This window comes from Petromyzon marinus, unplaced genomic scaffold, assembly GCF_048934315.1.
Source record: "Petromyzon marinus isolate PM22_M1 ecotype Great Lakes invasive population unplaced genomic scaffold, UKy_Petmar_22M1.pri1.0 PM_G_Scaffold_252, whole genome shotgun sequence".
Taxonomy (NCBI): Eukaryota; Metazoa; Chordata; class Hyperoartia; order Petromyzontiformes; family Petromyzontidae; genus Petromyzon; species Petromyzon marinus.
In genome coordinates, this window is record NW_027422820.1 from 33,484 (window position 1) to 57,336 (window position 23,853).

The following is a 23,853-nucleotide window of genomic DNA, read 5'->3' on the forward strand; positions in this document are numbered from 1 at the left end:
GCATCATATCGAGATTTAAAAGTCCCAGGTGTTTGCCAACATCACGTGCTTTTCTCGTGTGCTGCTATCGGCGACCACTCTAGAAAGATGGATGACCAACGGATGCAGTTATTTAGGAATTGGTGATTTTGCACAATGACCAAGGCGGAGACATTTTTGTGCACTCGGCACGCGCCTCTGTGCGTGCTGCCGACACGGATTCGCTCGAGGTTTTCGCAATCGTTAAATGCAAGCACGGTAAGGATTATTTTTGCTGCCAATATTTCAGCCAGGGGGACACGTTAAAGATCCCTTGGCGTAGTTCGCAAGAGTGGGACCACTGTGCGCTGGCGTCAGGGTCCACGTTTGGCGAAAATTACACCGCAAATTATCTCAATTGGATACATGGTGTTCATCACTCTCCCTACTGCCCATCCGAATGGCCCAGGTCAGTCTTCACATGAGACCATCCTGGTCTCTTGGGTTCTCATCTGCATGAACATAGCAAACTTGAAACTTGAACCGCACAGTTCAATTAGATGTATAATTACGATTATTTAATTATGGGTACATTCAAGGACAACACACCCTGTACAGGACAATGTGCTATACATACGAATATAATTATATGGGCCTAAGTAAGCAATGTCATATACCCATGCATGTGTTGCGTACACATACATGGGTATATGTTTGTACGTGTATTTACAGATGTATATATCTGCAAACATGTTCCTACGTTTATTATTAGTGGACTTACATATATATCTGTACATATGAATGCATGTGTCTATGTATGAATGTACACATGCATACATGCATGTATACATACATGCATGCATACACACATGACCTATGGGAAAAAAATTTATGTGTATGGAAATACGTATACGTGTCAATGTACGCGCCATACAGACATATACCCATGCATGTGTTGCGTACACATACATGGGTATATGTTTGTAAATGTATTTACAAATGTATAGATATGCTAACATGTTCCTATGTAAATTATTAGTGGACTTATATATTTATATCTGCACATATGAATGCATGTGTGTAGGTATGAATGTACACATGCATGTATACATCCATGCATATACACGTAACCTATGGAAAGCAAATGTACATGTGTATGGAAATATGTATAAATCCGCGTATGTACATATGCAACAAGGCAGTGGGTGACCAGTGCCTCCAGGTTGAGGAAACAACAGCTTCAACTTCAGGTTTGTTCAACCTCCGGTGACGTGAGATTGAGAGGCACGCGTACAGGCCTCGTGTCAATCCACTGCTGTATGAGGATGACCCCCACCCCACGTCGTGCTGCTCCGTTGGGGTCACGTGACCACAATTCACCGTGCCGGTCAGTGCGGGTTAAAGGTGGCCAAGAATGGACACGGGAGCATAGAAGCACAATACGACAATGGATATTGTCTGTGACGGCCCTGTGCTTTCCCCGCCCGTCACTTGGCGCGTACAGGTGGATTCATTGAGAACTGGAACGTGAAAAAAAAGTCTGATGATGATGATGAAGCTCCTTTGCTAGGGACCAATTATACGGAGCAGTTTATCCCGGGAAGATATGTGCCCCTGTCCGGTTGGAGAAAGCGCCGATGTAACTGCTGCTCCGAATCTTATTCGTGCCTTCATCATGCTCGTTGATTAATCATGGAGGGACCCCTCTCTGTGGACTCCACAAATCTCCCACCTTCCTAAGTGCAAGTGATCGTCCAACCTTCAAACTTGTACCCATCAATGAGAACGCATCAACCCGGTACTCGGATCCCTCCACTGTGCTCTCAACCTAATTCCGACTCAACCGCAAGATGGAGGATCTTGAAGACGCCTTCAATGTCTTCAAGATCTTCCATGGGCTCTCAACGCTCCAACCTCTCCCCCCCCCCTCTAATCGCCTATAATATTATCTGCACACCAGCAACTAAGATCTCCCATCTTACTGCCCCCTGTTCAAGTCCAGACCAAAATCTTTCCTCGTCCTTCTTGTCTACGATCGTCGCAAGTCTCCGAAATGTTTCAAAGAAGAAAATGAATACTTTCCTGTTTTTAGGCGATTCTCAGCGATGCGGATTTAGACGGTCTCTCAATGCGCTTGGATCGTATTGCTGATGAAGCCAATGCCGTCGCATTCCAGTTACTCAACGAATCCACCGGACGCGCGCGCCATCGCCCGAGACTGGAAAACCCGAGGTGGCACTTGTGGCCTCCTCAACCTGAAGCCACGAAAAACCTCCCCTATGCATTAAGTGCCTGGCATGAGCAATTCACATTTTTCAGATTCCGTATTCAAAGATCGCACTGTCCAAAACCAACGGCGCCACGATCAAGTTGAAACCGGTTCCTTGCGAAGCCTCGGGAGGTACCGGTGGGGCGAGTGGGAGGACGTGTCTCACGGTGGGCCCCCCCCCACCCCAAACTCCCCCTTCTCTCTCCTCGCCGTTCGCTCGATCTCCACCGCGGTTCTAGTTTCTGTACCGTGCCGCAACATCGGACCACAGCCTCTGCATGTCCTCCAGGCCCCTGGTCCAGAGCTCGCGTAGCTTCACCCAGCCGGTGCGCGCCGTTATCAGCAGGTAGTCGGCGTTCTGCGGGTATCGCAGGATCGTGTAGCGGGCCATGACCAGCGACTGGCAGAACCTGCGGGGAAAAGTAGACCATATTGTTGTTGTCGCCGTTGCTGTCGTTACGGTTAATATCGTTTGTTATTCAAGAGGGTTTTTGCTGCCGACTTGTTGATCGACTGGGATTTTAGTGTCCCCACCTCTGCTCTCACCTGCACGCCACCAGGAAGTAAACGGCCCTCCTCTCGTCCTCGGTGAGGGCCTGCACGCTCTCGTAGCCGGCTAGGACGTGACCCCCGGCCTCCATCGCCTCTCCGCTCTCCACCATCATGTACATGATGGCCATGGCCAGGTCGTACACGTGGTAGCCGAACATCATCGAGTTGAGGTCCACAATGCCGGAGACGCGGTGCCGCGGCACTCCCTCCGCCGACTTGGGCCCCTGCTGCTGCTGCTGCTGCTGCTCGCTTCCCACGGCCACCTCCTGCACCAGGATGTTGTCGTCATTGAAGTCACCGTGGATTATGCCTGCGGCGAGGGGGAACGTCGAATTTGATTTCGTCCGTTGTCTTTTATTGTTGACCGTCCTCCCCTCGTCGCCGTCGTCATCGTTTGTGCCCGTGCCGTTTTTATTCCGGCCGCACGATTGGTGTTGCGCAAGCCGCGTGTGCGAGTCTAAGAACGGCCCCCGCAGAGTCTCAGTGAATCACCGACTTCTCCTGCCTTCAAAGGCACAGAATTACAATAACCCACCAGCGTCGTACAACCCTGCACGGGGGCGAGATATGGAGCGGTGTGTAGTGGTATGCACACCGCATCACGAGCCCTTGATTCCCGGCCATGGAGAACATCACTGATATCTGAACCAGTCCTGGGATCCTACCTACCTCCTCACCGACCAGCATGGTGAAGGTGGCAAAACAACCCCCATGACCCTACACAGCCTGGGAATGCCTTCGTCCAGATAGTGCATTGACAAAGGGCTGTACATTATTATTATGAGTATATGTGTAACAAAAACTGTTGAACACAATTTAGCATCCATTGAAAAATGATTTGGTAGAAATTACAATTATGATTTATATACAGTAGCGTCTGAATGTCATAACCCTGTCATTTGATTTCACCTGTGATCAGTGTCTGTGCGAGTGTCCCCCATTACATGCATGCCCTGTAATGCATCTGTGTATGCTGGGTAAAAGTAATCACGTAAAGCACATTGCAAAGAAAATGCTTGCCACAAATGAATCACAATACCTTGCTGATCTCGTCAAGCAGCATAAACCATCACGCGAATTCGGGTGATCCTCGCAGCGGCTTGTGGCTAACCATCGAACAAACAAAGACGGTCACCGCATCGCGCGCTTTCAGATGCACTTCTGCGGCCGTCTGAAAAGCTCTTCTTTCCGATATTAGGAAGGCACTGGAGCTATGCACTTTTAAACCTAGATTGAACACTAATTTATTTTTGAACTGATTTTTTGTGTTTAGTTTGTTGTCCTTCCCCCGCACCTCCGATTAGCACGGTTGGCTACGTACGGTGCGAAAGAAGTTCAACGTACACACGTACGCGGCACCCGTCGTGGCTTCAAGGCCTCGTCGGTGGCCTGAAGCGCCCCTCGCCCCCTGAGGCATGGAGCTACGTCCCGGGTGAAGCTGCGAGGCGAGCGTACATCTGGTAAACTTGTGCAGGTTGGGTTGGATCTCCTCGCGGAACTTGGCGATGACCTCCCTGACCAAACCCTGGTTGGGGTCGCCGTCCAGAGTGAAGAGGTAGGACTCGAGCAGGTGGGTGTTTGACAGGTTCCAGATGAAATCGTCTCGTTGCAGGGAGTGCAGGAACGGGTGCTCAAACTATGCAGATGTTTAAAAATGAAGGCGGTAAGATGACAAAAAATGCAATACGAGATTAACATCGCATTGGCCAGTTGAGTACATATGTAAGTTAAAGGCAGCAAAACGTCAAGCTAGCAAAGGATAGTCTTCGTTTCAAAAAAGATGTTCTCCTTGACTTATTATTTTCTCTTTGTTTTTTTTCGGTAAAGTCACGTAGGTAAAACTATAAAATAAAAGAATGAATGAAAAAACAACTACATTTTTTCATCATCAGGTGTGAAAACCACAACAAGAATTTTTTTTTTTTTCAAATTTCCTTGTTGTGGTTTTCACACCTCATGACGATTGCTTGTGTTGCAGTCGAAACGTCGTGAGAATTTCATTGTTTTAGATTTTTTATTATTTTATTGTTTCCCTTCTACGTGGTGGTGACTTTACCGAAAGCAACAAGAATATGAATCCCTGCAGTCTCACGTCACCTGTCAAGAGGCGCTCGTGCGCTCGTACCTGCTGCAGGGCTTGGTGGATGCTCGCTGCCAGCTTGCCCACCTGGTAGTACAGGCTGCCATCCGCCAGCACCCTGGACAGCGGCACGCCGGGCAGGTACGTGAGCAGCCGCACGTTGAACTCCTTCTCTCCTTCGCCGCAGTCTGAGAATTCACAGCAGGAGTCGCCACCGAGGTCAAGAGGTCACCACGGTTAGTGAAATCTCACCGTCGCTTCCTTTTGCTGGAACATAAAAAGCTGTTCGGAAGCTGATATCGGAACCTCCAAGGTCTGGCCAAAGTGTCAACTCACCACTTTGCGCCCTGTGTCCATTACCCACGTGCTATACTACACAGGGTCTCTTATGAATTGCTGAACTGATAGCCAAGGCTACTATTCTTTTTTTAGGAAATTAAGCGACAATTTGCTGCTCAGTATTAAATGGTTAATAACAATAATGAACGTGCTAAGTCCGATATATAACGCACATAAAATTCGTGTAGTCTTTAAAACGCCAATCTCTCAAGCAACTTGAATCGAGTATTTCTGTTCCCCCCCCCAAAAAATAGTAAATTGGAGTGATTTTTTCCTCATGACTTTCTTTCACGGTACTATTAACGCAGAAATTAATAACACGAACGCATTCCGAAATTCGCATTCCTATATGGCCTTGTTGTCTAAACCGCTGTAGCTAAATAAAGCATTTGAGAGGAATAATACCTCGCCACACCCATGCGTAAGGCATCCGCCAAAGTTGCAACGTGGCACGCAACCCTCACGCCTTAGCGCACGCTGGCCGGAACCGGGGGCAATTCGCCCAGGTTCGGGCCAGAATGGATACGTCAGCACCACGAGTCTAGCTGAATTCCCTGGGTTCAGCTTGAGCAAATTACTTAGGAGCAGGGTGAATGGGGGCCCCATCTGCATCAGGAGGCGACTTTTATCGCTCGTTCCATCACGTAAATATAAGGGTCAGCGGCATTCCGTGATCTTCGCATTCCAAACACGGCGTTGGGTGGCGATGTCAGCTCACGCGATGAACCCCGAGCCTGGGTTTAAAGGAGCGCTGCTAGCCCAGGCATTATAATCAGAATATGTACTTTTACTAGAGGAATCCGATGAGCTATGAAGCACTTTGCTTTACAAATGTTTAGCAGCCCAGTGTTGTCCCAACTACAGCCCGTGGGCCAAGCCCGAACCACCAAAATTAATTCATTCTGGTCTACAGGACAACTATCCCGCCACGCCTTACAAGAACTAATTAAGTACATGTCTCAGTCAGCAATACTCACTTGAAATTACACACGACAACCGTCGCCCCCGCGCCTTACCCCCAACTGAAAAGTTTGACAAGACCCTCCCGATACTCAGTGAGGCTCTGCTGTGAAAACAAGTGTAACGATGATGATTACAATAATAATATTAATAGAAGTGATGCGATGCAGGAGGTCGGAGTGGGTGTGGGGGAGAGATAAGCTCTGTATCGACATGTTTGCATTTCTCTAAATCTCTCCTCTTGCGGATAGATCTTTCTCCTATCTCTTCCATATAAATATATTTCTGATTAAATCTCTCTATGAATGAGTTAAATGATGACATCACCCTGCTGCTCTATTTAAGACCGGGAGCAAGTGAGGGCTTCACCATTCTGGCGAATTGCCCGATGATGCTGGATGTAATTACCAGCGAAACGTCGTACTCAAATATTGTAAATGTTGTGTATTCACTCATCACACCGGTGGGCTAAAGTAGTGAACTATTTTGTCTGTTGTCAACGTGACACGTTTTTTACTGTTTGGCTGTGTCGGGTGGTGGAGGGTTACGACAAATTTATTAATAACGCGATCTCACCCAAAAACCTTTCTCATGAATAAATCTCTCTCATATCTCTACATTATATTGCTTGTGACATCTCTCTCCCGTCTATGCTTGTTCATGTAATACATGGTTTTGGTTTGACGTGTTCCCCTTGTCAGCCAATCCGGAACTCGATGCAAAGAGTTTGACGTTTGCTTCTCTGTGCCATTAAAACGTCTCAGGGTCTCGTGGGAAGATAAGCAGAAACAAAAATTACGATTTAGGTTTCGTAAGTATGTTGAAATTCTTTCGCACCATACGTACGTAGCCAACCGTGCTCATCGGAGGTGTGGGGAGGTAGAACACACTGTGCAGTTGGCGAATGGCGGCGTCGGTGAACTGTACAAACATTATATCTACCAACCTGCAGGTCAGTAGATGAGAAAACAGCAAGTGTGCTTCTGATCTCTCACCACAGATGTTATCATCTCGTCCGTGTGGCTTTGCTGTGAGCAGTCATTCCAGTTTCATCCCACACACCAAACATTGTTTTTTTTTATATATATATGAAGAATTTACAAAATATCACAATGTGGACCTTGGGCCAGTACCAACAAGCAGTGCGTTACATCCACCAACCTCACAAAAACTAAAAAGTATGATCCTTTTACATCACTTATCGTCAGTGGAGTGCGACCCAGTATTATACCACCGCCTCATGCTCGGATATTGATCGTTGTCTTTGCAAGTATAAACCAATGCTGTGTTCGTATGATTACTATCAGCCTATTACTAAATCACCTGGAATGTGCCCTATCATAAGATCTGAAAGCTAAGCAGGTTGAGCCTGGATTAGGGCTTCTATGGGTGACAATCGTGCATTAAACAGGCATCACAGGCTGCTGCGTGGTGCTACGTTGTGGGGGCCAGAGTTCAGTTGCAGCAAAATCAATTGTACTGCACTGTACATCTATTAAACTTGATTTGTCGCTTTCGTGACTGCAGGAATTACTCTTTGGTTTTTTCGGTAAAGTCACGTAGAAATAAGAAATAATAATAAAATTACATAATAGCATACGACGTTTCGATTGCAACGCAAGCAATCATCATCAGGCATAGAAGAGCTAAATTTAAGAGAGAGGAAACACAGAACCGCAGATAGATATACAGACACCTAAGTAGAAGGGAGTTCACACAGAGACACAAAGAGAGACACAACGTACGGAGCACAGAGAGATAGGGTCTCTGTGCCGAGGCCTTAGCATGTAGGGGGAGACAAAGAGAGATGGAGACGCACATCAAGTAGAACAAGATTTAGTATTATGTACATCTCTTCTCCAATGTCTCTGCTCCCGGGACCCACGCAGGCGCAGCTCACCGATGCTCTCGAGCGACATGATCTTCCCGCTGACGTTGTCCACCACCTCCTGCATGGGGAAGCCCCTCTCCCGCAGGAACCTCATCATGGCCATCTGCACCTCGAGCAGCTGCGGCCGCTGGCTGTCCCGCGTGTTGGTGACCTTGAGCACGAACTGGCGACCGTCGCGCGCCAGCACGCGGTAGTTCTGGTCGACGTAGCTCGCCAGCGGGCTCACCCCCGCCACGCTCACCCCGTAGAGGCGCTCCACCAGCTCCGCCGCGCGGGACTCGCTGAGGCACGGCTTCTCGTGCTCGCGGCCATCGTCCTGCGGCGCGGCTTGCATCGTCTTCAACGGACAAAACGAGGGCAATCGAAAAGCTTTTCGGTTTTGCGAGTGCACGTTGGCGTCCGCTCCATCCGTGCAGCGCGAGGCGCCTCCGATGAGCACGGTTGGCTACGTACGGTGCGAAACAAGCTCAGCGTACACACGAGGCTACACCCTGGAGGCGCTACGCTTCACGGACAGCCCACAGTAGTTGTCGCTTTTACAGAGTTGTGCCGACACACGTGGCATACTACTTATTTAAATTACATCTCCGAGATCTTTAGCATCCGACTGTGAAGCAGACAGTGCGCAATATTTTCAGTTCATACACCCACAGCGTTAACCGGGGCAGTCGTGGGACTTGTACCACAAACATCTGCAACGCGCTACCGCTCGGCCATGAAGTCAATCGATCGATCAGCGATCAATAAACACGTCTCTTTGCTCGCATCACATTTAATAGCGACACATTTCACCGAACAGAAAAGCACCACTTAAACATGTCAGATATAAGATTCGTAATAACAGAGAATTCTCCTTGTGTATTTCAGTGGAAATACAGCCAGTGCCTGATAAAGTAGCAATACTGTAACTGGAATTTTAACAAGAACCGTGGGTTTATGCAGCATTGGGGAGCTGCAGCTATGGCCCACCGAGTAAACACCTTGTCCCGTAAGCACGAAATCACGTGTTCAAATTCCACTGGATGTGTAATTGTGTGAATAATAATCAGGGCTTAATCTGTCACTGAATATTTTCCGGGTCGCTGGTGCGGAGTGGAGTGGGCAGCACAGCCCCGGTAGCCACGGCGATAGCGAAAGGTACACACGGGACGTGGTGTGCCGGGTGTCAGCAGATTTTTCAGAGTCGCTGACACAGGGCAGCCCTGGCCGAAATTATCTCCATATAAATGTAAAAGGCAAAGTTGTGATTATGTGTGTCTGTTCAAATGTTTAGCGTACTTCCCGACATGCAACAAACTTGAAATTTGCCATGTGGGTAGCTTCCAGACTGTAAACAATGCAAAAAGTATAAAATATACTCTTTGGTTCTATTGGGTAAAGTCACGTAGGTGAAAATAAAATAACAAAAAATCACGACGTTTCGGCCACAACACAAGCGGCCTTCATCAGGTGAAGGGACGAGACTGTCTGGAGGACAGCGCTGGAGTGAGAGAAGCCACGCTTAGATCACGACCTTTAAGCTGTGTGAGAAAACACAAAGTGCCTTGACAAAGGAATTAGCATAAAATTTAGCATTGAAATGGTTCATTGAAATAGCTAAGTTAAAGCATACACATCCGCAGAGGTACCCCTTGACAAAGGAATTAGCATAGAATTTAGCATTGAAATAGCTGAGTGATTAGCTTGTAACTGGTCACAGAAATAGCTATGTTAAAGTCAGAGCATATTTCACGTAAACAAAACGTGCCAATTAGTTACTTCTTCAGCACACTGGTGTATTGGATAGTAAACCCAGAACATTTACCATTAGAGTATGACGTTTCACTGATTATTACAACCAGCTTCATCAGGCGATTTGCCATAATTGTGAAGAAGTATTCCTGTTTCCGTCTTTGAAGTCAACTCAGCCTTAAATGAGTACTTGGTGCAGGGTGTGAACATCGCCACTTGGGAGACAAATGCGGCCGGGCGTGGTGTTTGGCCACCCACCCCATCGTGTGCTGGGCCGGCCTTCATAGGTGTTGGCTCCCAGCCATTGCCCCGAGTCTGTTAAGGCTATACGGGGGTCTTTGTCTTTGTGTGTATGAGATGCATGCGAGTGTGTGTGTGTATGAGATGTGTGTGTGTATATGAGATGTGTGTGTATATGAGATGTGTGTGTGTATGAGATGCATGTGTGTATGAGATGTGTGTGTGTGTATGAGATGTGTGTGTGTATATGAGATGTGTGTGTATGAGATGTGTGTGTATGAGATGTGTGTGTGTGTATGAGGTGTGTGTGTGTGTGTATGAGATGTGTGTGTGTATATGAGATGTGTGTGTATGAGATGTGTGTGTGTATGAGATGTGTGTGTATGAGATGCACTGCTGTATAATAATGTACTACTCACTACTGAGTACACAGACAGTCCCCACTGTGTTCACAGCTACCACCCCAACGCACGCATAAACTCAACTCAGTCATTAAAAATGTTAAGTTATGTTTAGCAAACAATAGTCATTGCAACGTTATACTTGAATCTAATAACAAGTTTAAGGCACTGCTGTATAATAATGTACTTGTCACTACTAACCACACAGTACCCACTGTGTTCACAGCTACCACCCCAACGCACACAAACTCAACACACACACAGTGCGCTAACCACTGCACCACCGCTCCCCACACACACACAGTGCGCTAACCACTGCACCACCGCTCCCCACGTCCACCACAACCTGGCACCCGATGATGTATCGATCGGCTCGGCTTACCGTGGTTGCTGCGCCAAGTCACCTGCAGGGAAAATCGATTTAAATTTCGATTAACTATACTCGCGCCGATTCCTAATGGGATAACATTAGGAATCCATTATAGTAGAGTTACGGATGTATGAGTCGATTTCCATTGGGATAACATGGGAATCGATTTATTTGTGGCTTAGGCTAATAAAATCGATTTGCATTGGGATAACATGGGAATCAACAGTGGTCTAAAATGAACCTTCATTAATCGATTCCTACTGTGTGGACGTGGGAATCGACCACGTTAGACGATCACGTGTGTGGGCGTGGTCTCTCAACGTCAATCAACCAGGTAGGGCGTTGACTGGTGGAGAGTTTGGGATCTGATTGATTGATTGCTTCTGTGGACAGGTGTCTTTTATACAGGTAACGAGCTGAGATTAGGAGCACTCCCTTTAAGAGTGTGCTCCTAATCTCAGCTCGTTACCTGTATAAAAGACACCTGGGAGCCAGAAATCTTTCTGATTGAGAGGGGGTCAAATACTTATTTCCCTCATTAAAATGCAAATCAATTTATAGCATTTTTGACATGCATTTTTCTGGATTGTGTTGTTGTTATTCTATCTCTCACTGTTCAAATAAACCTACCATTAAAATTATATTTCTTAAAATTATATTTGTCAGTGGGCAAACGTACAAAATCAGCAGGGGATCAAATACTTTTTTCCCTCACTGTAAACCCCACTGATCCGATCGAAATGAGGGATTTTGATCGGATCATTGGGGGGCCACGTGCCACCACCACCCCCCCCCCCCCAAACAGTCATGAGCAGCACCTCCCCACACGCCCTGCCACCGAGAAAAATGTTTCACGTACGAGAGTGAAACTGATATTTTCATTCTCAGCTGGAATTTAGCCAAATGCAATACGCTTGAGAAACCTGGTTTAAAATCACAAGCAAGTTGCCTGAATTTCAAACCCATGGTCTCAGCGGTACAGCTCGGTGCTCTTGACAGGCTGAGCCAACCGGTCACTTCATCGCAAGCAACCGGAAGCATCAAGGTTGTCAATGCCGTGTGCGTCGTCCTAATGGGGTGCGGCAGTGTGGTGGCTTGCAACGCTGTGTTGCGAACCCAGTGAACAGAGTTCAATTCCTCCCCACTCACGACCAATAACGGTGCCGAATATTTAAACCGCTTTCCATGGGTCGCCATGGCTTTAAATGAGTACCTGGTGCAGTGTGATCGTGGTGGTGGTTGTGATGGTGGTGATGATCATAGTTGTGATGATGGTGGTGGTGATGGTCTCTCTATGGGTCTCTGTGAGTCCCTGAGCCTCTATGGGTGTCTACGAGTCTCAGTCACTCTGGGTCTATATGGGTCTCTATGAGTCTCTACGGGTCTCTACGGGTCTCTGTGTGTCCCTGTGGGTCTCTGTGAGTCTCTGTGTGTCTGTTGGTCTCTGTGTGTCTTTGTGTGTCTCTGTGGGTGTCTCTGGGTCTCTGTGTGTCTCTGTCGGTCTCTGTGAGTCTCTGTGGGTCTCTGTGTGTCTCTGTCGGTCTCTGTGTGTCCCTGTGGGTCTCTGTGGGTCTCTGGTGGCCGGGCCTGCTGTTGGCCACCCACTGCTCGTGTGCTGTGCCAGCCTTCATAGACGCTGCTACTCCCCAACAGCAATTGCCTCAACAGTCTGTTATTTCAAGTTTCATTTCAAGTTTTCATGTATTAGGTATAGCCCTGTGACATGGGAATCAATAGTGGTCACCCACCTAAGTTCATTATAAACGTGGGAGCGTTATACGCATTAGTTCGCTATCACGACATACAGTACCCTGGTGTCTACAAACTAAGTTGCCTCTGTGGTAGTAGTTACATTGGAGAAACCAAACGCCATGTCTCGGACCGCATTCGTGAACACAAAGCAGACCTTAAACACGGTAGGACCAACACCTCGACCATGGCAGATCACTGTTATAATTCAGTAGGCTCACATGACATTGACTTCTCCAAGACAGAGGTTCTTTGCAATCCATCTGGCTACCATGAGAGATTTGTTCATGAGGCTATCCACATATACAAACACAGAGACAATTTCAACCGAGAAGATGGACTCTGGCTTAGCAATCATTGGAAGGATTTGATAAACCATTTCAGGTCTTAATTGATTGTTCATGCTTACGGTGGCTTTCAGACAGCATAAATTATTTTTTTGTCTCCCATCTCCTCTTTTCAGAACATAGATGGACTCTTGATTTAAAGCTTTCGTGACTGCACTAATTCATATTCTTAGCTCTTTCGGTAAAGTCACGTTGAAGGGAAACAATAAAACAATAAAATATATATAAAGCACAATATATTTTATTATTTTATTGTTTCTCTTCAACGTAACTTTACCGAAAGAGCTAAGAATATGAATTACTGCAGTAACGAAAGCTTTAAATCAAAACATCAACAGGCTGATGTGCCACATCTCCTCCTTCAAGAAGTCTCACAGCCCTGCGATGTTGTGTCCACACAACCCAAACTACGGAGTGCCTGGTGGTAAACCGCTGTGCTGTAGCCTGCGCCCCTCCAGTGGAGGAGGAACAGTAAAACCTCGCTGATGCTCTCCTGAAGCACTCCTGTGCGCAACAATCATTGAGACTAGTTGCACGTGCATCGATTGTAAAACCCCGTTCCGTTTCAGGAGGTGGGGACAGTTGGTGCCGTGTGCTCGTTTCACGTCGGGGTGCCACTAAAGGCGCAGGTCCCACTCCTGAGTGATCGGTTACGCGACGCTCTTTTGCACGAATAATCAATCTCTGGCGATTTATTTAATTATTTAAATCTTCCGTGACTGCAGCGATTCATATTCTTTGTTCTTTCGGTAAAGTCACCACGTAGAAGGGAAACAATAAAATAATAAAAAATATAAAACAATAAAATTCTTACGACGTTTCGACCGCAACACAAGCAATCATCGTCAGGTGTGAAAACCACAGCAAGAACATTTAACTCGTAATCTCGTAGTCACTTACATGTTAATATCGCCTGATGATGTCACTTACATGTTAATATCGCCTGATGATGTCACTTCCCTCTTAATGTCGCCTAATGATGTCACTTCCCTCTTAATGTTGACTGATGATGTCACTTCCCTCTTAATGTCGCCTGATGATGTCACTTACCTCTTAATGTCGCCTGATGTCACTTCCTTCTTAATGTCGCCTGATGATGTCACTTCCCTCTTATTGTTGCCTATTGATGTCACTTCCCCCCTCTCAATGTCACCTGATGATGTCACTTCCGTCTAAATGTCGCCTGATGTCACTTCCTTCTTAATGTCGCCTGATGATGTCACTTCCTGCTTAATGTCACCTCATGATGTCACTTCCTTCTTAATGTCACCTGATGATGTCACTTCCCTCGCGTTCAATGCAAACATGTCCAGGGCCCCGAGCCCCCCACCTCCGTCTGAAATGTCCAATGCGCCCATCGCAGAAAGCTGGTGCTACACACAGGTAACTTGTTCCCCTGTGGCCAATCACATTCAACGGGTCTCCGTCTTGTGCCGGTCAAAGTATGCGCATGGCTAATGCATTTAACTTTTACACGTTTTTTGTTCATCGCAAAGCCATCCAAAATGGTTTCATAATTATGTGTAAGTGCAATTATGGATTATCATTGTACAGGCTATTTTTGTACATCAGATTGCAAAGTTCATAGAATTGCACTAACAACATTATACTAGATAATTGTCTCTGATTTTGACTGGTAGTGTATTTTTACAAAAGGGGCAGCAGTTTTTATCAAATAAAAAAAATAAAAAGGCCTTTTATTGCACACTCTAATCTATGACATGTTGAGACTTGTTGTGTTAACGCTGTGCAGTAATGAACATGCAAGGTAATCCCAGAACACTAATAAGACCCTTTCATGTACAGTAATGTTTCTTTCCTTATAGGCAGTTTGTGTTTTTGAGCACAATATTCAGATGTGTGGGTGAAATACTTGAGGGTTTGTCAATGGTCATGTATTTATGGTAATGAATGAGCTTTATAGCTGTTATGTGCTCGTGTATTTCAGGTTAAGGTTGTAAAGTTCTCTTATATGTGGACCATCAACAATTTCAGCTTCTGTCGTGAAGAAATGGGCCAAGTTCTCAAGAGTTCTACATTTTCAGCAGGCACCAATGATACATTGAAATGGTACAGTAAATTCTGGCTATTTTATGACATTAAAAAAAATCACAATGCTCACGGAGGTGCTTTACTAGAACAATTTTGCATAGTGCATGTTTTAGTTCATACTATATTGTTTTAGCAATGTAGTCTGCGCGTACATACACACCTAATATGTCTTGTTTATATGTTCAATCAGGTGCCTACGCATACACCCCAAGGGTCTTGACGAAGAGAGTAAAGATTACCTATCGTTGTACTTGTTATTGGTCAGCTGTCCCAAGAGTGAAGTCTACGCCAAGTTCAAGGTTTCTATTCTTAATGCCAAGGGAGAGGAAACCAAGGCTATGGGTGAAACTACTTGTATTTAAGTATCAATTCACGTCATATGTGTATTTGGTAACAGGATTATATCATAATCAGCCATTATTTATCGACTGCTTGAAACATTGTATAAACCTTACGAACACCATCCCTCATTCTTCACATGAGCTGATCTAATATCTCCTTGTCTACGTTTGACATCGTCTTGGGCATGTACTCTACTTTTCTTCCTATTCGACCACTAGTCTCATCCATCAACCATCCCATTTAGCGATGTGTCCTGTCCAAGCCCAATCTATATTTACAACAGTCAATATGTTGTCTCTAATTTGCCGTTTTGATTTGACCAACGTGTTCTTCTTTCAGTTTCTCACTGTAATTCTCAACATACTTCTCTCCACGCTTTGTGTACTTTTTGGTTTTGTTCCATTTGTCAGTGTTTCTATTTGTAATCAGTGTTTCATAGTAGGTAATATGCACTAGATTGGAATCTTTCATCCTGTAGCACATTGCAACTTTTCATTATCAAATTAATATTCCAAAAGTGCTCTTGATCCTGTTCCACCTTCAGAAGTTGCCATTATGCATATTTTTTGTGTTTTCCATGATATTGACCCTCCAATAATTATTTTATTTTGCTTAGTGTACCTGGACATTGTCATTCACGGACATTTCTTTTCCTAGTTTTACAATCTTCACCATGTGTTATTCCATTGTAATTTATCAAGTGACGGCTTTATTTTTCTGCTTGCACTCACTGTTTATTACAACTTCATTATTTTTGTTTGTATTCTCATCCATTTTTTTATTCATTTCTGGTGGTTTTACAAAGGTTGGCATTTTCATCCCATTTCACACTTCTCCTTTACCTTGCTTTAGTGGTTCATATTGTTTGTTTTATAATTGCCTTATTACTTTCAGGATACTCTTTCAATGCGCGATAACTATTTTAAGTGATGACATCCATACATTTACTGTGCTTTGCTAAGGCTATTAACATGTTTCTGAGAGTCTAAATCTATCTTTTTGTTTTAAACTTTCATGTTTTTTTCTTATTATTTGCTTTGGTGTTGTCTTTGGTAATGTTAACATGTAACTCACGTCACACAACCATGTTTACAAAGACAAGCATTATTAATACACAAACACATTCAACTAATCCATATGAACTATATCTTCATACACTTAAATCCAGGTCTGATTTTCATCTACCTTGAAGTTAAAAGCTAAACTGAACTATTTTTATTTTACCAGGCAAGGCCCACTGAACTACAGTGTGGGAAAAAAGTATTTGATGCCCTGCTGATTTTGTACGTTTGCCCACTAACAAAGAAATGATCAGTCTATAATTTTAATGGTAGGTTTATTTCAACAGTGAGAGACAGAATAACTACAACAAAATCCAGAAAAACGCATGTCAAAAATTGTATAAATTGATTGGCATTTTAATGAGGGAAATAAGTATTTGACTCCCTCTCAATCAGAAAGATTTCTGGCTCCCAGGTGTCGTTTATACAGGTAATGAGCTGAGATTAGGAGCACACTCTTAAAGGGAGTGCTCCTAATCTCAGCTTACCTGTATAACAGACACCTTTCCACAGAAGCAATCAATCAGATTCCAAACTCTCCACCATGGCCAAGACCAAAGAGCTCTCCAAGGATGTCAGGGACAAGATTGTAGACCTACACAAGGCTGGAATGGGCTACAAGACCATTGCCAAGCAGCTTGGTGAGAAGGTGACAACAGTTGGTGCGATTATTCGCAAATGGAAGAAACACAAAAGAACTGTCAATCTCCCTCGGTTTGGGGCCCCATGCAAGATCTCACCTCGTGGGGTTGCAATGATCATGAGAACGGTGAGGAATCAGCCCAGAACTACACGGGAGGATCTTGTCAATGATCTCAAGGCAGCTGGGACCATAGTCACCAAGAAAACAATTGGTAACACACTACGCCGTGAAGGACTGAAATCCTGCAGCGCCCGCAAGGTCCCCCTGCAAAACAAAGTACATATACATGCCTGTCTGAAGCTTGCCAATGAACATCTGAGTGATTCAGAGGACAACTGGGTGAAAGTGTTGTGGTCAGATGAGACCAAAATGGACCTCTTTGGCATCAACTCAACTCGCCGTGTTTGGAGGAGGAGGAATGCTGCCTATGACCCCAAGAACACCATCCCCACTGTCAAACATGGAGGTGTAAACATTATGCTTTGGGGGTGTTTTTCTGCTAAGGGGACGGGACAACTTCACCGCATCAAAGGGAAAATGGACGGGGCCATGTACCGTCAAATCTTGGGTGAGAACCTCCTTCCCTCAGCCAGGGCATTGAAAATGGGTCCTGTATGGGTATCCCAGCATGACAATAACCTAAAACACACGGCCAAGGCAACAAAGGAGTGGCTCAAGAAAAAGCACATTAAGGTCCTGGAGTGGCCTAGCCAGTCTCCAGACCTTAATCCCATAGAAAATATGTGGAGGGAGCTGAAGGTTCGAGTTGCCAAACATCAGCCTCGAAACCTTAATGACTTGGAGAAGATCTGCAAAGAGGAGTGGGACAAAATCCCTCCTGAGATGTGTGCAAACCAGGTGGCCAACTACAAGAAACGTCTGACCTCTGTGATTGCCAACAAGGGTTTTGCCACCAAGTACTAGGTCATGTTTTGCAGAGGGGTCAAATACTTATTTCCCTCATTAAAATGCAAATCAATTTATAACATTTTTGACATGCGTTTTTCTGAATTTTGTTGTTTATCTGTCTCTCACTGTTCAAATAAACCTACCATTAAAATGATAGACTGATAATTTCTTTGTCAGTGGGCAAACGTACAAAATCAGCAGGGAATCAAATACTTTTTTCCCTCACTGTACATAGCTCTTTTTCAGAAGTGCCCTGGCCACAAACGATAGCTTAACGAGATGGCTTATTGTGTGGAAATGTATAGCAGCCAAATACTCTGGATTTTTATAAATATGGAGGAAAAAACCGGAAGATCTGGATAAAAATACATGCAACCACAAGGAGAACATGCAGATTCCAAATATACAGGCATCAGGGTTGAGATCGAACCCATGACCTATATACCAGGCGAGGTAGTTGACTGCCACCGTGGCGCAGGGCTTTAGAATACATTGCTGTCTTTACACTTTGAAAATAGAATAAAAAATGTTTTTCCCATTACATGAAATTACCACCGTTTATTGTAAGAACTGGTGAGTATTGTTTGAAATCTATTTTTTTACAGAGAGCCCGCGAGCATACCGCTTTTTCCAAGGAAAAGACTGGGGATTTAAAAAAATCATTCGAAGAGATTTTTTGCTTGATGAATCTAATAGCTTGCTTCCAGATAACAAACTGACACTATTTGGTGAAGTAAGTATGACATGCTGCAGCTAATGTGTAATTTTCTATTTTAGTCATTACAATTGCACAGTTGGAGTCAATATTCTACTTAATTGAAGATTGTAATAATTACTTTCCCTGTTCCATACAAGGAAATTGTTAACATGAGTTTTACAAGCACGTTTTTCCTCCACTGGTGCTAGAGTTAACATAGCACAACAATTAAATAATCAAGCGTAATTTTTTTTAGGTTTTCTCCCTCTGGATAGTGTTTATATTTAAACCTTGACATTTTTATAAACTAGAATGTCAGGTATTACATAAAGTGTTTTGTTTAAATGTCGCCACATGAATTCCTTTTCCTATTCTCGGACATCAGCCAGTTTGATGTAAATGTTTCTTGTCCTTAGGGGGGTCCTTTTAATCAGCCAGATTTATATTTTTTATCTTTAAAATACTTTACAAAATACAAGCATTTTTGATAATGAAAGGAAGCACATCAAGAAGGGCTGTTCACTTCCTCTGTTGTTGTGCAGAACCCATAATTAGGGGCCTCACTACCTGTTTAAACTGTTTATACAGTGTAAAATAACTTGACAAAAATATAGAATGAAAATTGATTAATATGAAAAACATTTCACGGACCTCTATTTTGGCATTATTCACAACACTTGTTCTGATATAGGATGTCTGTGCAGATTTGCTTGCTTGATTGAACCAAAGCCTACATCTTCAATCATCAAATGCCTTCTCAAAGCTGGTTGATGTCTATGCAGGTTAGTGTGGTGCAGGATTCCGTGAACATTTCTGGTCAATCCAGCATGAGTACATTGATAGTGCCAGATTGCCGGCTGGCAGTTGACTTCGGGGAGATCTGGGACAATTCCCGCTTCACTGACTGCCTGCTTCGTGTTGGTGGCCAGGAGTTTAAAGCACACAAGGCCGTATTGGCAGGTCTGTGCCACAACAAGCAACACATGCGTCGTTTAGTGTACAATAGAACCATATAATTAATGATACTGTAATTAGTTTGGGGTAATCAACTACAGCCATTTCCTGTTTTACACTGAATTTTATTAACTTACACTGGCAAATGCTTACGTCAATTTGTAATGCTTTTTGTTAAAGGATACATCAGTAAATATGTGTAATGAATTCAACTGAGTCACAGATGCACTTCTTCAACCGACACACGGGGTACTACCCCGTAACACATGAACAACCTATGGTGGTGGACCACCAGGCTATCTACACTAATTACACGGGAATTAGCTACGACGGACCGGACCCTGGCCGGGGTCCGGGTCCACGTGTTGGTGACTCTTGTAGGACGTAGATTCTTCAGGATGAACAACAGCAGCCGGTCCCTCTCAGGGACCCGGCTTTTATCCTCTGTGGCGGGGGTGGCTCCGCCCTTGGCCACGACCACCTTCTGGAATCCTCTAGCGGGTTCCCGGCCCTGACATGTGACCACCCCTAGCCCCCACCTGGGGGCCCTGTGTACACTTTACCGGTCACGTGTCCTTCGTGGTCAAGTGCCATGGCCCTTGGTAACCCCATTCCCATGGCCAGCACTCTCACACCCTATCCTGTAGGGGTCGGCACCGCACGCAGAGCGTGGTGCCACTCAGCACTGTCAGACAGCGCTCACCATGCCCCTCTCGGGCCGGTACTGCACCCACATCCACGTGGTGCCCGCGATGTTAATACATCGCACGCCGTGCCTCTCTATAGCCGGCATTACACAGTGACATTCGCGATGTCACTACATATATAAATGTAATATTGTATTGTGTGAGAGATGAACATATTTAATTAGCCTGTTGCTAAAGTTTTTATTCCGTTTTTATTTACTTCACTATATCGTTGTTGTGCAGGAATTCATTTTTCACAATGCAGTTATGGTGTAGGTTTTGAGCCTCTAATTTGGACATTTATTTGCGTCCATGTTTGACAAATCTGTAATGGATATGCCATATGAAATAAAATATGGATCTGGATTTTACCTCTTTTGTATCTAGATTATTTGATCTCTAGATATAACATCTAAATGTGTCTGTACCACATTCTGGTGTTTTTCCAATTCACTGTACAGTAAAACCTTGAATTGCGAGTAACTTGGTCTGCAAGTGTTTTGCAAGACGAGCAATTTTTTTTAATAAATATTAATTTGATAAACGAGTGAGGTTTTGCAATACGAGTAGTACGTATACGCTTTGTCTGCCGAGCGTCACGTGATCACAACTGATATACGAGTGCTTTGATATACGAGTGCTTTGGATTACAAACACGTTTCCGGAACAAATTATTCTCGCAATCCAAGGTTTTACTCTATTTGTTAACAGTTGCTTTACCTTTTTCAGGTCGGTCACTTGTTTTTAATGCTATGTTTGAACATGAAATGGAAGAGAGCAAAAAGGTATCTTTAAATGCAATCTTAATACAGCACATTAATACTGTGATCATACATTTCCAAGGTGCATTTGTCACAATGGATCGGTTGATAAGTATCTCTTGAGAGTGCTGTCAAATGTTGAACTATTACCCTAGTAACTCTTTTGGCGCATTGCACGTTTATTATCAAAAAGTATTCATTCCGAGGGAATGTTAGATTGTATTTTATAGCTATTTTTTATACAACATTTCACAGAAGGCCATTGCATGTGTGTCAAGAATGGATTTATTACGCGCAATAAATAGTCATCGGCAAGTTGAATACAACTTGAATGGAGCCACTTTACATGTGTTGTGTAGATATAAAGGATGTTTATTTAATTTAATGCTATATTTTCGTCTCCCAATATATGCCGAAGTTAATTTGAATATATTGTGTTGCTACCTTGCAGAATCGAGTGGAGATTAATGATGTGGAGCCTGACGTGTTCAAGGAAATGATGAGTTTTGTCTATACGGGAAGGGCTCCAAACCTGGAGAAGATGGCTGATGAGCTGCTGGCCGCTGCTGACAAGGTTACACGCTTAAAATATTAACATGAGATCGCACCACCTTGTGATGTATCGGTATGCAGTTGTAGGTCGCAAGTGAAATTAAAACAGCATTTAGGTATTTTCTAAAGCCCGTGTCACAAATAATATGAATAGCAAATGTATATGATGTAGACGTTCACATTAGTGCTTTCAGGTTTTGGAATTGATGTCCTGGGAGATGATTGAATTTTCAACAAAAAATATAAATTGTCATGCAATTTCACAATTGAATTGAATGTCAAACTGGTATTAGTCCATGCTAGAGGCTAGTACGTGTGCATTGAAGTGCATTCACATGCAGCATTTTTATCCTAAGTGCAACCATTTGGCTGTGTGTTCTTGTATTGAGGGTTTTTTGTTAATCACATTAACAATTGATACAATTAGTAATAAAATAAAGGGAAGTGTTTTAAAAGATTGTTTGATATGGCATGGCTGTATAGAAATAAATTGGAACAAATATACTTTTATTAAGGAAACGGATATCCTGCTGTTCCTGAAGATCTGCCAGATAATCAGTTAAGAGTCATTACTCTCCCTTCTGGAACATCATATTCAATAGTTCCTAAAGCGATTGTAATGAAATAAGAATACAAATCGTATAAAGTCGCATGTTCAAGCTTTGTTCATTAAAGTTTAATATTATGCTAGAGTTGAAATATGGTGGCTTGCAGTTGCATTGTTTATCAGCTTAACAACCAAACTCTTTAAGCTCTTGGAAAACAACATCTCACCTCCTTTGTAATTTGCATGACTTTGTAACCAATATAATAAAGTTTAGGACAAGGACCCCTAATTATAGTAGAGATCAATAAATACATGACTTAAAACATAAATATGCTGAAAGGTTGATGCCATGTTTTAAGAAAATTCTCAAACATTTGACTGCTATATACTGCGTTTATAAAGTAGTTCATGGGGTGAGGGAATGTTATACAAGCGAAATAGGTAGAGAAAATAGTGTTCTTAATACTGAAATTGCACTTTGTTTTTACTTTTCTCAAGTATGCATTAGAGAGGTTGAAGGTGATGTGCGAGGAGGCACTATGCACAAACTTGTCGGTGGAAAATGTTGTAGAGACTTTGATCTTGGCCGATTTGCACAGTGCAGAGCAGTTGAAGGCCCGGGCCATTGACTTCATAATAAACAGGCAAGTCTAGTGAGAGTGTGACTGTCACTGAGCTGCGTAACATTGATGATGTTACCTGGCAATTTGCATTACAGTCCCTTTTAATGGAGACTAACCGTTTGCCCCAATCCTTATAGACACTGCTTATTAGGAGCTCGCTTAACCCTGACTTGTACTTGCAGTCATGCGATGGACGTAATGGAGACGGCGGGCTGGAAGTCCATGGTTCTGTCTCGCCCTCACCTGGTTGCGGATGCTTTCCGTGCCTTGGCCACGGCCCAGTCTCCACAGCTGGGACCTCCATGCAAGCGTCTCAAACAGACTTAACGGTGGCAGGCAAAGAACATCTATGACCAGGAAAACTTTGGCTGCACGGTGCGGTTATTTACCTGTGGCCTCCATGCAAACAACCGTGAAGACTTTGCATCAGACTACCAACTTTCCTCTGCTTTGAAAATAATGTTAATTTAAGCAAATATGTTTACTTTCACAAAAAGGTGGCCAAATTCACTTTACCATGTAATATAGTGTTACATCTATACATCTACAACTCTATAAACAAGTATATATGTAGAAAAAGTGGAAAACTACAACCTAATAAACACCACGACATATCCCAATTGAGAGAGTGTAAAATAAAACGTTCGATGTGATTGTCCCTAGGTGGCAGGACAATTTGGTTCAATTGTTTAGTTAAGCAAAAACAATGGTCTAAAACCCTGCAATGTCTACCTTAACGTGAAGGATGAGTATTCGTCCAGTGTCTGTGTACTCAAGGTTACAGATAGTGGTATAGGGAACAACCAGTTCTAAAAGATAAGAATGTGCCAAGCCATATAAGGCCTTAATTCAAGAGGTAAACTTTTCAGATTGATTTTTCATTGCACAGACAGCTTATGCATTGACTAGAACAGGAGTACTATGATTGCGCGAGTTTGAAGACTGACAAAGATAATATTGCAGTCGTGTATCCTGCGTATAACAAAGCATGGATGGAGTGCTCGGTGTAAGAAAAGGCAAGGCACAGCATCAATTTGGCCATGTTACGCAGTTGATAACATTTCACTTTTTTGCTCGTATGGGCTTTCATGTATGACCCAAAGGTTTTTGACTTACAACAAAAGTAAATCTTATGTCCA

At 43.9% G+C, this 23,853-nt stretch overlaps 2 protein-coding genes across 3 annotated transcripts; one reads left to right on the plus strand and one right to left on the minus strand.

Annotated features, from left to right (window-relative positions):
* Nucleotides 1-839: 839 nt before the first annotated feature.
* Nucleotides 840-8,383, minus strand: LOC142913413 (hydroxylysine kinase-like). The gene is made up of 5 exons (XM_076060955.1): nucleotides 8,059-8,383; nucleotides 4,905-5,047; nucleotides 4,235-4,415; nucleotides 2,774-3,089; nucleotides 840-2,637 (listed from the first exon to the last, which is right to left on the minus strand). Exons 1-5 carry the CDS (start codon nucleotides 8,381-8,383, stop codon nucleotides 2,463-2,465), a joined length of 1,140 nt encoding a protein of 379 aa, XP_075917070.1. The 3' UTR covers nucleotides 840-2,462.
* Nucleotides 8,384-14,173: 5,790 nt separating this feature from the next.
* Nucleotides 14,174-22,871, plus strand: LOC142913414 (speckle-type POZ protein-like). 2 transcript variants are annotated; one of them, XM_076060956.1, is made up of 8 exons: nucleotides 14,174-14,270; nucleotides 14,836-14,957; nucleotides 15,130-15,281; nucleotides 18,500-18,627; nucleotides 19,374-19,551; nucleotides 20,961-21,016; nucleotides 21,444-21,566; nucleotides 22,590-22,871. In XM_076060956.1, the coding sequence occupies exons 1-8, from the start codon at nucleotides 14,193-14,195 to the stop codon at nucleotides 22,743-22,745; spliced, it is 993 nt and encodes a 330-aa protein (XP_075917071.1). In that variant the 5' UTR covers nucleotides 14,174-14,192; the 3' UTR covers nucleotides 22,746-22,871. The 2 variants fall into 2 exon arrangements, with proteins under 2 accessions (XP_075917071.1, XP_075917072.1); XM_076060957.1 differs by lacking the exon at nucleotides 14,174-14,270 and adding an exon at nucleotides 14,323-14,410 and having other exon boundaries at nucleotides 22,590-22,870.
* Nucleotides 22,872-23,853: the final 982 nt, after the last annotated feature.

Excerpts from the sequence above, each read along its gene's own strand:
- LOC142913413 (XM_076060955.1), bottom strand. The coding sequence starts at position 8,383 with ATGCAAGCCGCGCCGCAGGACGATGGCCGCGAGCACGAGAAGCCGTGC. Across the intron at positions 4,416-4,904 it reads TCCACCAAGCCCTGCAGCAG|TTTGAGCACCCGTTCCTGCA; the intron begins GTACGAGCGCAC and ends ACATCTGCATAG. Across the intron at positions 2,638-2,773 it reads TACTTCCTGGTGGCGTGCAG|GTTCTGCCAGTCGCTGGTCA; the intron begins GTGAGAGCAGAG and ends TTTTCCCCGCAG.
- LOC142913414 (XM_076060956.1), top strand. The coding sequence starts at position 14,193 with ATGTCCAGGGCCCCGAGCCCCCCACCTCCGTCTGAAATGTCCAATGCG. Across the intron at positions 14,958-15,129 it reads ACCAATGATACATTGAAATG|GTGCCTACGCATACACCCCA; the intron begins GTACAGTAAATT and ends ATGTTCAATCAG. Across the intron at positions 21,017-21,443 it reads AAATGGAAGAGAGCAAAAAG|AATCGAGTGGAGATTAATGA; the intron begins GTATCTTTAAAT and ends GCTACCTTGCAG.